The 15,900-nt window shown below is 42.5% G+C and overlaps 1 protein-coding gene across 1 annotated transcript in view; it reads left to right on the plus strand.

Annotated features, from left to right (window-relative positions):
* CDKAL1 (CDK5 regulatory subunit associated protein 1 like 1) overlaps positions 1 to 15,900 on the plus strand; it is a 1,931,537-nt gene that overhangs the window by 47,124 nt on the left and 1,868,513 nt on the right. Inside the window, exon 3 of the mRNA XM_069218767.1 lies at positions 4,035 to 4,147. Coding sequence (XP_069074868.1) covers positions 4,035 to 4,147 — 113 coding nt within the window. The remainder of the gene's footprint in view (positions 1 to 4,034; positions 4,148 to 15,900) is intronic.

A 15,900-nucleotide genomic window follows, 5' to 3' on the forward strand; every position in this document is an offset into this window, starting at 1 on the left:
AAGCCACTCCTAAAGTAGGCCCTGAACAACTAAAGGGCAGGGTGCACTGTATGTGGAAAAAGTAGGGCATGTGTTTTTAAGTTTTACATGTCCTGGTAACGAAACAAACCCCCTACATTTAAGGCCTAACTCTCCTATAGGACAACATTAGATAAAAGTATTACATTTAACAGGTGCTAACATTTGATTTGGAGTAGGTAGAAATGTCATGTTTGGACTCCAATGAATTGTAATTTAAAATTCTCTTTAATGGTAAAGCCAGATTTTGGTTTGCAGTTATGAAAATGCCACTTTTAGATGTCATTTTCCTGCACTAAACTTTGAGGCCATCTAGGAGTTTGGAGCTGCTTAGGCCTGTTAGTTGCATCCCCATCTGGGATACGTATCGGACCCAGTCAGTGCACAATAGGACCTGGGTGTAACTGAAAGAGGGCCATCTTGCCAGTATGGGAGAAGTGGAGGGGTTTCCTGTCCCACTTAACTTTCAGAAGCCTCCAGCACACTCTCAAATTAACTTGACATCAGCCTTTTGTCACCCAGACCTCTTGGAGCCAAGGCAGGGGAAGAAAGGAAATTTCCAGAATCTGGTGTGGGGGTTGACTAGTTTTTCCCCACTTCAAAGAGAGGCACCAGTTATAAATATTGGACCTCTTGAGGCACTCATCAGTACATTCCTGGGCCTGTGGAAATTACAGGAGGACTGCCTTGTCAGCCTCTGCTGGAGTGAGTGCTTAATCTCCAAGAGGTGGTGCATCCCCAGGTCCTGGACCCTTGGCCGTCATCAGTTGAGCTAACTTGGGAAATGCTGATTTTTTTTTTTTTTTTTTGCGTGCCAGAACTTGAGAAGGTAACTATCAGCAGGACTATTCTGGTCCCTGTGTCCTGCCTGCACTCTATCGCGGTCAGTCTGAACTTGTGACTTTGTCAAGGTCTAGCGTGACCAGACTCCCACACTTAGTGCTTTCTACTTCTTTGCTCTATTTTTACTAAAACCTTTATAATTGCATTTTTACGGTTCTACTGATTGGATGTTTGTTGTTTTGGTCTCATTTAATATATTTAATTTTGCTCTATTTTATTAACTTGTTGTGGGATCTTTCTTATGTTGTGTTTTCACTTTATTACTTTGTGTTGCATAACTACTTTACACACTGCCTCTAAGTTAAGTCTGTCAGCTTTTTGTGCTGCGCAACCATAGGGTTAAACACAGGTTAAGTTAGTGACTTTTGTGATTCACCTTGATGCGGATTGTGGTTGTTCCTTAATAAGGGTTTTGACCACACACAATCAGAAACCCAATTTCTTAAAGTAGGTGAGACCATCCAAGGTTCCCCTGCATCTCTAGTTTTCAGAAACCCCATGGTTTGTAGGGCATTCTGGGCAAGAAAATTTGAAGGCGTTGACAGAGCCCATAAATCCAGGTCTCCTTCGGGTGTCTGGGTATGGTAGATTTGCTAGGTGTAGGCTAATCTGATTCCAAATCCTGAGCTACCCACATCCCAAGAATCAATGTAAGTTCAAAAACAAAATCTTGACATTGTCCCAGTTTTGTTTCTGCGACTGTCTTGATGGGTCAACTGCACAAGGGTTTACCTTGTTTTACCAGAATTGTGGGAACGCTGGTTGGTAGGACTTTGGCCATTCTTTGCAGATTCCAGAACTTTCCCTCACAGAAATATGAAAGATTTCTGTGATTTTACTGCAAGATTCACACAAGCTGCACAACTATGGATTCCCTTGATGGTGTAGTTTCCAGAAATGTCTAAAGATGTTTTGTTTATTTGGTCGCAGGCACATCCGCGGTCCACGTGCATCATGCAACCATCACCATAAAAGTCTGTAATCCAAATATCATATACTAGTCACAGGATTATATTTTGGACAGCGTTTGTCCTGTGCCATAGTCACCGTCATATTTGGGGTACAACTTTTATCAAGAGAAGGGTGGGGAATAGGGAACAGTAGAACATGTTTATTATACACTAGAATTTCTCTATATCTCTGCCTTCCAGCTGTATGTTAGTGTGCCCAAAAATCAATAAAAAAAAAAACAGCCTAAATTCTGCATTTGGCCATATTGCCACATTCTTCTGAGTGGTGCACATGACACACATGCCTAAATGCAGAATCTTGGTTGCGTTCCTAAAAATGCGTAGATTTCTTTCAGATTCATTGTTTGTTAGATTTTTCCTTATGAAGTGATGCATGGTTTATACACAATAAAAAATCATTGTGTACTGTAGCTCAGTTGTTGGCTGGGAGTATTGTGTGTTTTGCGATAATCAGCACAATATATTTTTCTGTGACTGGAAGAGTCGGTCATACATAAAGGTGTGTTACTTTTACAGCTCTGCTTTCAGTGCAAAAACTTGGATGAAGGCCTTATTTCATATTTCTCTTCTCTTTCTGATAAAAAATCACTTTTTTCATTCAGCGATTAGTTCCTTTAACAAAAGTTGTCGGATGGCCTATGTTCTTCCAAGTCACGCTAGTTAACACATTTATGCTCAGCACACTGTCCATTTTCTTTACTCTTTTGAATCTGCATCTTTCATCTCATGTAAATCATCCTTTTGTGTTGCTAAAGTTGCCCTAAGAGGGAAGGGTATGCCCAGACGTGGGTCCCGTGCTCACTGTGCCACTGGATTCAAGCTAGCCTGGCTGGTGAAGGGTGATACCCTGAAACCAGTCCCAGGATTCTTGTTTCCGGTCCAGGGAGGACCTGGCCGGGCAGTTCAGGCTGGACTGTTCCCATGAGGAGCAGAGTCAAGACTAGTTTGCATATGGCTGGGGCCAAACGGGTGCCATGGTGAGCAGAACAACAATGGATTAAATCCAGATCTGAGACTGGGGGTGAGTGTTTGCATTGTTCAGCACTCCGTCCATCATCCTTTTGTGTTGCTAAAGATATCTCCACGTCTGGAACTCTGGATAAGAGCCACTAAAATCCATGTGTTCATGATATTAAACATTGCTGGCCTCCTGTCATTATTTAGCTGTACTTCATGTGGGTTAGTACTGCAGACTAAGATCACTGAACCTGTCATCAAAACACCTCACTCGCTTTAAAATATGCCCCAGACCCTCCCTGTCATCTCCCCCCAACCTGGATCCTGAGCTGTAGTCAGATCGAGACTCGTCCACTCGATCTACCTTAAAACCGAAGTCCACACAAAAACAGCACCACCATTCGTTTGAAAATGGAACACTGGGCAGCTCTTCCGCTATCCTGGAATTCCTCTGCACCTTCCAAAAAAGGACCCAACTTCGAAATTCTAGGTAGTTGCTTTGGATTCCATCATTCTACCAGATTACATTTTAGCTTTGTGTTTCTCTATCGAAAGAAAGGATGGACTAGACAAGAAAGAGAAGAAAAGGATATTGGGACAATGCCTAGTCCATCGTATGATGTAGCAGTTACCATCTATTACCATAATTGACTTGGCTGGAAGACTGCCCATTTCCGTTAGGGCTTTTGGGGACGTTTGTGGTAAGGAATGAAAATGAGTCTTATATAAGACCAGTTAAGGTTCTCCCATAATGGAAGATCCTATCTCCAGAAATAACTTGCCCCTGGTGTATCTTTAACACTAGATTGCCCCACAACATGCTCTTAGTCACCTGAAGCCATAAAGCAAACATTGGTGCTTTCAGACCCTTTGCTTCGCAACTGTGGTATACCAGTGAATGGATTCCCAAACCTCGTGTACATGTACCTTTACGAAGGCATTTAAAAGAGGAGCACACCTTTCCCGCCATTAAGGCTAAACTCAGCTTACCTATTCTAATCCATTTTAAAATTGATTTGATATATTCTAAGTTTTGCAAGCAATATGCCAAAATAGCACCTAAAACGGTTATTGCATGTGCTATACAAGTTCGCTTGCACTGAGCAATAAAGCATTCTGACATTTACTTTACTGAGATTGCTTAAAAGATATTTCATGAACATATAATTATGCAAAATGGTGAAACACCTCCCATGTGTAGTCACCTCTCAAATCTGTTTTTTTCTTTTAAATTTTTTTCAACAGTGTTATCCCGGGCACTCAGACAATTTGGATCCGAACATGGGGCTGCTCTCACAACAACTCGGATGGAGAATACATGGCTGGACAGCTGGCTTCATATGGCTACAAAATCACAGGTAACGCCTTACTGTTCTGTATTAAAATGAAAATTATATGATTCCAAACTGGGATTTCATATTCATGACAGTTGAGATTTCGAGGACAATCGTGTGCCTTGTGTCTTGCCACCATAAACTTGTGCTCGTTAATTGTACTTATGAAACGATTTTTTTTATTTTTTTTATTTCTTTTAAACAAAACAAGAACATGAGCATTTCCATATCTGGCACCAGTCATCAGATATGTAGCTTATCGCATTTGTCGTTTCTACAGAGGTGTATGTCATTTTAGAAGGCATGTATGTATGTATGTATGTATATATATATGTGTGTGTGTGTGTGTGTGTGTGTGTGTATATATATATATATATATATATATATATATATATATATATATATATATATAGTAGATAACAATAAGAAATCATCATAATCTCAGCAAAAAAAATTGTTGTAGGCCTAAAGAGCACAATACACATACATTTCATGGTGTTCTGGTATGTTGGGGACAGAGCAAGTCCCTACTGTTTCCTGTATGCCAGGTCTTCCTGAAGCTCATCACTGTTCTATACACATGCATCTGTCAGAAGCTGCCTATTCCGTTATGTCTTTAATTCAGTCTTCTATTCTGTGAGGCCTAATAAACAGTCGTATTGCCAGTCAGTGTTTAACCAGCACTTCTGTGAAGTGTGTACATTATTTCCTTAGTGAGTGGCCCATGAGTTATAATGCTCAATAAGCTTGTTATGAGTTTGTTTTAATTCCAGGTTGACACCAGCACTCTACCGACAACCGACTGCCAGTTTTGGGCATATCTATGTTGGGTGGAAAAAGGTTGAATCAATGTCACTACGTTTGAGACTTCACCACACCTGGTCAGGGTTCAATTTATGTGACATTGCTGATGTCATGCGTAGGGTCTGTGAAGTATATGAAAATGTATTAATGTAAATCTTCCGTTGCTTGTTACTGTGTGTATGGGAGCAATCGCAGCATTACATTTCCTGTTGGACAGTTTTGTCCAGCAGTCTGACTTATACCTTTACTTGACTGGCAGTTCAATTTTGGGTATGTCATTCATAATTGTGTGTGTAGTCAGTGATCACTTGTCTGCCCTGATGTTCAGATCCCTGAATTTTGATGACCTGGGACCCTGCATGTGTTTTGCACAGTCTTCCATAACCTATAGCATTAGAAACCATGATTTCCACCTATATAATGCGTTCTTTGAGCTTATTCCTTCCTCAAGATCCCATCTTCAATAAACAGGTCCTTCCTTTATCCACAAGCATTTCCCTATCCACACAACCATGTCTGTTTGTTTCAAGTCTGGAAGTACCTCACCTGGGTGTGTAAGGGTTTGTTTACATTTACATTTCTTCAGGAATATCTTCCAGGTATGGGGTGTCATGCTGACCAAGTGTTGATTACCACCTACCTGAAATAGTACGTCCTGTAAAGCTTCTGTATCTTATTATTGTCTCTGTATTTTCAGCTTCAAGTTTGGGTTTTGATTTAATCAGTTTGCAGAGTTAATAAGGGTAACAAGAGAGGGTGCTCTTGATTCATTTTCAGCCTCACCTATACTCTTCTACAACAGTTACAGGGTGCAGACTGTCGGACATATCAAGTAGTTTATCTGCATATAACAGTACTACATATCTTCATATGTGAACTTGTATGTTTTTACCACTTAACCTCCTCTAAATTTGCAGGCAGAGTAAAAAGTAAATATTACATCAGTCGCCCTGTCTGCTCCCTCTACACTATTATTGCTGTTTCAGGCAGCTGTTTTACAGAACTGTGGGCCAACATTAATATGGTCCATACTTTAAGCGGGTAATGCTAACACTCTACGTCTAATCATACTAGTGCTAACTCATTATAACTGTGTCCTAGTAGGTAGATGGATTGCACCCTAGAGCCATGCATCTTAGTATCTGGAAGTTTTTAAGAGTGTCTGTTAGTGTCATTATGCTAGCAGGCATGGGGGACAGTAATTAGTGGTAAGTATATGTTCTTTGAGAGGTTGTATAACGTTCTGGTACAAATTCAGTCCAACAGGAATATGCTGGAGAAGGCCCATTAGTAAACTGTTAAAGTAGTTCAGTGTGCTGATTAGTATTTATTTGGTCAGTGCTTTATCTAAGCGAAAAGGGATAAATGGGCAGATCGTTCATATATCAATTAGTTCTTACATCCCTGCAGTGTCTGTGGTATTAAAAAAAAAAAAAAAGATTTCATTTGTACAGAGTGGCGGAAAGGACCACAGAGGTTTCAACCTCAGGAAATAAAGGTTGATGTGTCAGGAAGAAAGTATATTGAGTTGGTTAGACTTGCTAGAGAGACAAATGATGGAAAGTATATGAACTCTGTCTTAGATGTGCTTAACATGAGAGAGCATGGAATAATTCAGTTATTAATGGCAATAAAACTATCGGATAAACATGTTTTTGGGGCAGAGAAGATAGGAATTGTGTTGGGATGGGAAACTCGCTTGCATAATGATGGGCGTGTACCCCTGCACTGAGTGCCCCGGCTACAAAGATATCTGGATCCCTGATGTTGATTTTTGTTGTCATGGGGGAACAGGGATCATGCGTGTGCACTATGACATAGTCTTGCCTTGTTGGACCAGGAGGGGCACACAAAGCTAAACCCTCATGATGTTAAAAGGCTATTGCTGTTACCAAAAGTTAAGTAGCACAAGCACAGTGGTGGCAGCATACTGTGTAATGATCAGAAGCAGTGACCAGGCCTTATTACCTCTCTCACTGGAATGAGGCCTACAGGCCCACTCATGTAAAATTATGCTGCTGTGTGCTTAACTCACCCTTAGCCTACATCAAGTGAGTTTGTAGCTCTGTGCAGCTCTCCTATGGTTGCATGCATGTACCGAGTATATGTGTTTGTACATGCTGCAATCGATGGAAGACTCTGGGTTCCATTTTGGGAGACCCAGGGCTGAGGAACATGAGGTGGCAGAAGATTTTATCCCTCTAGACCGATATGTGGATCACTGCATTCCTTTGAACTGGGTGGGACACACACTGGAGGAAGCAAGAGCTAGGCTCTTCAGTACACTTCGAAGGGTGCCCTTTCGTTTGGCGAGAAGACACTGGGAAGGGGAAAGGGCACATCTCGGAAAGGAGATGAAGATGACAAGAGAATCATAAAGCATAGGCCTCGGGCCCTCGGATATCCCTTTGATGCATACATCAGTGTGGCTGACATTTAGGTGTGAACCTCTAGTCCCTCCTATGGCCTGCCTTTTGTTGGGCTCAGATTAGGAGTCGCTCCTGCTGTGACCGACTGCTTTGTGGAGGATGAGCAGGGCAGAGGGAGGGGGCGCTTCAATAGGACACAGCCTCCCAGCACAAACTGCAAAGACTCCGATACTAAATCACATTGTGTCTTGAAAGGGTACCTTGAGGCATCCAAAATTGTCAGCTGCCAACCAGCCCGTCACGCTGTGTGTCGGGGAGTAGAAGCTCTAAAAGCCTTATGCAAGTGACCAAGAATTGGGGGGAGTGCTGATTGGGCTATTGCCCATGTGCATGGTAAAGTCGACTACCCCGTATATCAGAGGAGGCCACTGTGAAGAGTGCATTACTGCTGTGCCGATCGGGTCGTCGTCCATGTGTGGAGTACAGTCAGGACTGGTCTGTATTCCAAAGGGGGCCGCTTGGGCCAACAGGAATCATTACCTGGTTTTTGTCGACCTTGAGAGGAGAGAACACCATGGTGACATGTGTGGTCCCAGCCTCAACTGTGGGATTGGAACGTGAGCGATCGACTCCCTACCTGTGAGAAAAATTAGAGGACCTTGCAATGTCATCTGAGGAAATGCAGTGGACAACCAGCTGATGCACCGGCAAAGCTGAGTGTTACAGTCGGCAGCTGCTGCAACCCTGCAAAACTTCCGGGTGTGGAATGTTCCAGGGGACTCTGGTAGGGCCACACCTGCAGGAGAATGTAAGACTGATTGCAGGGCCAAGAAGAATTTGTTCTGCCTGATAGCACTTTAGACGTGGAACACTTTTTGCTTTGGAAGAGTCTAAGTGGGACGTGTAAGACTCTAAATACTAGTGGGTCCTAACCTGAATGTCGCTTATCAGGAATAACCACTACCATTAGAGAGGAAAGTTGGACTCTGGGACCTGCCTATTGAACCCTAGAATACTGTGTTTATTATTTGTGTATGCCTTTTTTTTTTACTTTGTATTTGTATATAAATACTACCTTTTTTATAAAAGCAAGTATTTGACTGGACAGTCATTTATTGCTGCTATTGAATGTATTTTGAGTTATGAGCCTGTGTTTCAACCCTGCATGTTCCTCCCCCTAGAAGCCTTTCACTTCTCGACTCGTGCTGCTACTGAGAGCTAAGTGCTGAAGGGTTACTTGACCCAGTTGTTCAGGACTCATAGTAGGTTGGGCCAAGGAACATTAAGAGTAAAATACCTCAACCCCCACGGTATGGCCCAGCATATACATTTTATGATAAACCAGATGAGGAGATGCCACCAGATTGAATGGATATGCAAGACGAAGTCCTAGAGGGCATGACCCAAGACTAATGCATCACTTCAAAGAAGTAATGGTGATAAAACCACCCAAGGGGAGGAACAGATAGCCCCTTATAATTAAAGTGCCCTCCCAGTCCTTAAACTCTGCATATCATTGATCGCCTCACTCTTTTTTTAGATGCAACTAATAAACATTGAAAATGGTCGGATTGTGCTTAGGATACTATGTTCCTTAAATTTTGTCCTTCTGTACTTTTTCCAGGATCTAGACCAAGTTACCATCCAACTAGAAATGTATATTACCTATGCGCCTATTTGTGTTTTTTCTTTCTTTTAGGTGGTGTTATTTCAGGCAGTACATTTTTAGTCTGAGTTGCTATGCATACGTTTGAGTTTGAGCTTCCAACAGCTTGTTATTAGTGAATTTTTAGCACATGTTAAAAGAGCAGAGGTACGAAATCATAGAGACTGATGGGGATGGTAGGTTGGAATCAGCCTACGAGTAAAGGAAGAGCTTTTCCAATGGATAGCCTTGTGACTGGTGTGAGAGGATTTCAATTTCACCCTTTCCTCAATTGGGAGCCAATAAAAAGGGCTGAGTTGTTAGGAAACATGGGCCCTGCAAGGAATGCCCAAACCTAATCTGGCAGCCATGTTGTTAGTGATCTTAAATTGGTATTTAGGTACAACCAAATAAAAGTGCATTGGAATAGTTGACGCATGACCCAAGTACTCCATGATTCACTGTGAAGCACATTGTCATAGGTAATAATTTGATGATTCTACTGCTAATTTTAAGATAATGAAGCAACCAGCAGATAATTTGGAAATCTGAGCAGAGCAGGAAAGTTGGTTGTTAAAGATAAACTTGAGATTGCACACAAAAGAAACCGGAATGGGTGGCTCCACTAAGGGCTCGGCCACCATTCATTAGATTGGAGAGGGGTCATCTATAATCAGAACCTTTAATTTATAATTATTGAGATTTATCCTGGAAGATACTTTTTAGGTCCGACATGCTTGGTGTGGTATTCACCCCGCCCACCCACACACAGTTTTTGTAGGCTTTAAGACTCTGTGTACTTTCCCATTGCTATGTAGGCCTTGTGCTCTATGCGGCAAACAAGTAAATGGCACATTTCACTTACTTATCATTTCTTAGGAGATGGTACTACACATACCCATGGCTTGCCAATTCAATGCTACTAGTGAGCCAGCAGCACATATTGTGCCACCCACTAAATTAGTGTTTTAACACCTGTCTCAGGCCTGTGACTGCAACCTGTGGTGCAGCTTTAAACTGCCATTTGGACCTGGCAATATAACTCTTGCCAGGCCTAATTATTATTATTATTATTTTTTTTTTAAAGTATTTCTAATTAATTCCAAAGGTAGGCCCCAAAGGCTCATATGACATGGTACATGTCCTGGCAGTGAAGTCACTTTTCACTATAGTGAGGCCTATCTTAACCATTGATTAACACTGTTACCTTGTAAGTGCTAACTTTGGATTGAGAGCAGGTGGTGATGCTGTTTAATCCTCTTTAATGATGAAATCAGATTTTAAATTACAATTCTGAAATGCCATGTTTAGAAAGTTGGCAATTTTTGCCCCAAACATTTGTGCCTTCTGCCAGTATCCTGGGTCACATGACTATGAATGGCTCTGCTGTTCGAGTTTGTATATTGCCTCCAGACAGTAACGCAAAGGGGAAGAACTTTCTAGAACCAGGCGTGGGTGTAGGTTAGGAACTTCTCACCTGCCAAGGTTGGCACCAGTTGGAAATTTTGGACTGCCAAAGCTCATCAGAACACTCCTGGACCTGTGGAAGTTACAGAAGGGCTGCCCGGCTTCTTGAAGGGCCGCTTTGCTGACTGAGAAGGGAAGGCTGGACCTGCTTGCCTACATCCCAAGCAGGATGACCCAAAGAGCCAGCTGGCTGACCCTTGTGAGCTACAAGGGCACAACTTGCTCAGAGGCCTTCCTGCAACTGCCCAGCTGTCCTGCTGCAATTGAACCTGAATGAGCCCTGCTGGCCTCTGCTGAAGTGAGTCCCTGGACCCAGAGAGTTGCTTCCCCTAGTTCCTGGTCTCCTGGCTAGCATTGAGAGTTTACTCCTCCTAAAGAAACAATAAAGGTCCTGAATTTTGGGCTCCTTGTGACCACGAATGGGTCTGTTTGTGCCAAGACTCTGCTGTTCACGACGACTGGCAGTGTGAAGTTCTGGCGTAACCTACCCTTCGTGCCGAACTGCAATGAGAGTTCTGCTTGTGGCTACAGGAACGACAACTGGCGACGACCGCCAACTTGAAGCCACAGCAACAACCATCGGTGATGCTTGGCCTCCCCCTTGTGGCCTTCTCCACGGTGAATGGAACATTGTGATCAGCTTGAACCTGTGGAACCCCCCCCCCAAGAGCCCCCATAATTCCCAGTCTAGTCTGACCACATGACTGCGAGTTGTGCTTTGTTCTTTTGGGCATTATTTCCCCTAAAACTTTGAATATTGCATTTCTCTGGTTCTACTGATGATATTTTTGTCATTTTGGTATCAATTTATTTATTAAAATTTGAGGATATATGTTGTGTGGTATTTGCTGTTTCTTACTGTTTGTGTGCTGCATAAATACTTTACACATTCACTCTAAATTTTGTATTACTGCTTTTCTGCCAAGCGAACAGTTGTTTAAGCACAGGTTAATTTATTGACTTATGTGGTTCACCCTGAAAAGGATTGTGGTTGTTGCTTGACTGGGGCTTCCATCCCTCTTACGCAATTTCTTACAGTCCTACTGTAAGACATGACTAGAATGTTTGTTGTGCTTGATGGCAAATTGGCATGTAATCTGATAATTGAGTATCCTTTGTATTTGCCTTTAGATCCAGGTGAAGACTTTGAATAAATGTTTATTAAGGCTGCCACATAAATATTTAATAAAGCAGGCCTTAAAGCTGACCCCTGTGGAATACCTTAAGTAAGCTGAGGCACTGCGGATTTAAATGGAGGTATAGAAATGGTCTGCACACTATGTATCAAAAAGGATTAAAGCCATCCAAAAGCTTCACCATGGACACCACCCCCATGTAGCCTATCGAGTAAGACTGCAAGGGGCCCATGTCAAAGGCCTCCTTCTAGTCACTGGAATGATGTGCCAATAAATCATTAGAAGCTGGTATGTTGCAAACATGTTGGTTTCATGTAAGTGTAGGCAGTTCATGCCAAGGGGGGCGCTGTGTCTGAGGGCGAGGACAGCCTGGAAAACAACTGACGTCCACACATGTGGGTGGTGTTTTATATGCAGCTCTTCTTGAACCTTGCGGAGCGAAATGACGGTTCGAAGCTGCATGACACCACTTACTGGCATGCAGAAGTAGGGCTTTAAAGTTTCATGATCCAGTCTGATGCCTGGGGAATATTCAGAAGGTGAGGAATCTGTGGTTAGATAGTGGATCCACCAGAAAGAGTTACCAAAGGTAAGAAACTTGTTCTTCAGTGGAAGCGACTGTAGCTCCCGACGAGCTGCTGAAGAATGACCATTTCTGAACTGAAGGACTGTTTCTGCACCTGCTAGTGATAGATTTTTGCTTCATCACATGCTCTAATCTGCTTTAAAAGTGCACTTTAGTACCAGGACCATTGTGTCACTACTTTACTCTGACAATATAGCTTCTTTCTGCTTGTTATATATATTTATTTTTTATCTGTCTGAATTACCGTAACCTGAAGATAGAGTTTAAAGGCACTTTGTTTGCTCTATTAAGAATCATATTTTTCCTTTGATTTGTATTAGACCTAAAAATTATTTATTTACATTTTCTAACTACACCTGTCTGCTTGGCACGCGTACTGTACTATTAAAATGAATATGTGATGGTTAATTTGTTTTTATTTTACTTGAAAATCTTTACTGTAAACATATGGTCACCACATTCAGGAAGTCGCCTGTTTTTCTTGTTTATGTATGCATGGGATAAAAAAAAGAACAAAATTTAGCCATCTTACCAGTTTGCCAAGGCCAGGTCTATTGGCTTTGCCAGTCCATGTTATGTAAAACTACTTTCATGTAAATGACTTCATGTTGAATAAGAAATGGAGTATGCACTTATACGACGCGTTGTAACAGAGCTAGAGTTTTAACGATGACTTGAGGAAGTCGCATCCCTAACACGGTGAGTTGTTAGGTTGTTCTCCTTGCTGGAGTTTTGATGCTAGAAAAGCAGGGATAAAGGCTTCAGACTCCGATTCCATTCCTAAATAAAGGAAGATTAGCCTGTAAGAGCGTGGTGGGTATCAATCCAACAGCTTTATCCACGTATATAATGCCTTTTCGCAAGAGAATGCGGTGGGAGCAATTATAGGAAGCGTTTTCAAAGAACTATTTGTAGGGATCACATGCTTTCAGTTAATTATTTCATGCCCCGAACATCGCTATACTCGTAACGTTTCTACGGTCATCGTAAGAAATTCGATCCATTTCCTTGTGCTAACAGTAGATGGCGGCAAATACCTGTGAATTCGTCTAAGTTTGCAGTAGATGTGAAATGACTATTGAAATCCGCGTTTAGTACTGTGCGCTGTTCATATGAGAAATTCCGTAACATAAATATCCGTATATAAATGTATGTGCAGATTTTAGTGAAATATGTAATAACTTTGACCCTATATTTAATTTCAAGATCTGTCTGGAAAAGTAAGCTTTCTTTTCCTTTCACTTGAATGTGCGTCAAAGCTGTTAAGACCTGGTCACCGGGCACTGATCCTGTACCCGCGGCGCCTGCATTGATGGACACAGAAAGGACATTTTGAGCACAGATGGATCCAAAATACCCTCACAAATTGAGAAAATAAAGTTTGCGTTGCAGGTCTACGGACCCTAGTACCAACCGGCGATCGATGGACCCACAAATATTTAAAAAAAAAAAAAAAAAAAAAATTTGCTATGGCTTGACCTCCCACCCTGCACCCCCAACCCGCTCCCTCCCACCTCTCTGTCCCCCACTCCGTCTCTCTGCCGGGGGCAGACTGGGGACTGTGTTGCCTGACAGTAACAGATACATTACTTTAATTATTGCATACTCTGTAGGCGTCTGTTAAACGAGAGCGTACCTTGAAATTTTGCTTTCCGAGATAATCTGACCTTTGTCCCAAAAACCGGGACATTTGTTTAAAACTAAGAGAAGCGTCGGGACACCGGGGGTACCGAACCCTGGGTCCCCTGGAGATACTGAGCCGTGACTGTCCGGGACGTCTGGTCACCCTAGCCCCCTTTGCAGAAGGGGTTAAACGTACTAAATCGGGTGGCTAAGCAGCGGTGTATAAACCCTAAGACCGATCCACTGGGCGGCCAACCCCTACTCTGCATGGGCTTCCGGTGTGCAACTGAAATTGGCAATTGGACATGGATGAATATCTGGCCAATGGTATACATCTAGTGCCCATGTGTCTTCAAATGATTTTGTATGTGTTGCGAAGCCATACGTCATGGTTAGCTCAGCTAATCATAGCTGGCACATTGCTTTGTTTTTTCGGTTTTGTTCATAACCATAGTTTCACATTATCATTTTTTATTACATACGTTTGTATTTTGTAACAAATAGTTAATCAAAATGGATTTAAGACTTCCACAGACGTATTGCTGCTCAGTATAACTTATATTTTCATCGTTCTAAAAAAATGAAAACGAACTCCTTTGCTGGGCACAGAGTTTCTCATGGAAAAAAAATGTACACTCTTTAAGCCAGTTAAGGAATGCCACAGTCACAATATGCAGTATCATGGGAAGTCATGTGAGTTGGAGGAACTTCAGCTGTATGCTTGGTACGTACCTATCAAGCGCCCAGCCAGAAGCGAGGAATGTCTAGAAGATGACACTTACTAACTTTCCTGGACTTCAGCAGATGTCGCTGTTGGCTACTTCATAAAATAGTTCAGCCATCATTCATGTCACTGAACAAATGCGAACAGACCAGCTTTTAAAATGATGTAACTCGTATCTGGCTTTTTCTTTCCACTTTTGGTAAAGAAGTTTGATGTGAAACATTTAATTTTGTATATTAAAGCACATTCTGTCTGCCATGTTTGTGATCTCTTCTACAGACTCCTACTTTATACCCGTTTGTAAATTATTATGCAGAGTTGGTGAGTGATCATGTTTTGAAACTATCTGGGATTCCTGCAAGTCACCTCTCTGTGAACACGACGGGTCACTCTATTAGCACTGCAGACTTTGCTCCTGGCAGACATAGAGTCACCAGCTGTCAAAGGTATCTTTTTGCCCTATGGTCCCCTGGGATATGAAGCCCTAGGTCTCGGGAGAGGAGACGGGGGATGTTTACAGAGTCTCCCCTGGGAGTACCGAACCCCTGGGTCCCCTGGAGATACTGAGCCAGGGGTTCCCCAGGGGGGGCGTATCCGAGATCCCCCAGGGGCACTGAGGCCCAGGTGACCTGGCAGCACAGATTGCTTGCACTAGAGGTACAGATCACTAGCCCTGGGCATACAGAGCAGTAGGTCCCGGTGAGCTGAGCCTCAGGTTCCCTGAGTGTACAGAGTAGGTGGGTCCCCTCAGGGTACTGAACCTTTGGTCTTATGTCCACGGGGCGGGGGTACCGAGTGATCTAGACTCTGTCCCAGAGCTTTGTGGTGATTTGTGGTGCTAGGGTGTTGATTTGAGTTTCACGTTGTGTGATATGATGCCATGTAGCAACTTAGTAGGTGATTGTCGAGCTGTTCTGTTAGGTTTAGCGAGGGATAGTGTTTATTTTTGTGCTATGTGTCTTTTGGTGGTTATGGGGTAGCTACGTTTTTACAGCTTATTGTGGTAGCTATTACTGCGAGTGGAGAATTACCACAACGTCAGTTGTGTGGCGTTTGTTCTGTATTGTAGTGATGCAGACCGATTTGAGGTACAGGTGTTGGCATTTTAAGGTTTGGCATGGTGTTTGTGATCTTTCAGCTTAATGGATAACGTCATGTGGTATCTGTGTGTTGTTCCATTTTGGAACAATATTTAATTTGGTGTTTAGGGTTGTGTTAAAGTTATCCACTTGTTTTGTATGATTTGAAGTAGTGCTGCTAGTGTGGTGTGGTGTGATGTGACTTAGCCTGGCGTTTCGCTATGGGCAGGAGGACCCTTTTTAGGGCAAATGAAATGGCCTTGAGATCTCCCCTGACTATCAGGAGCACACACTTCTTAAAAGGAGTAAGTCTAAATTATGTGCAGGCAAATATGTTCAACATG

The sequence above is a fragment of the Pleurodeles waltl genome, chromosome 2_1 (genome assembly GCF_031143425.1).
Source record: "Pleurodeles waltl isolate 20211129_DDA chromosome 2_1, aPleWal1.hap1.20221129, whole genome shotgun sequence".
NCBI lineage: Eukaryota > Metazoa > Chordata > Amphibia > Caudata > Salamandridae > Pleurodeles > Pleurodeles waltl.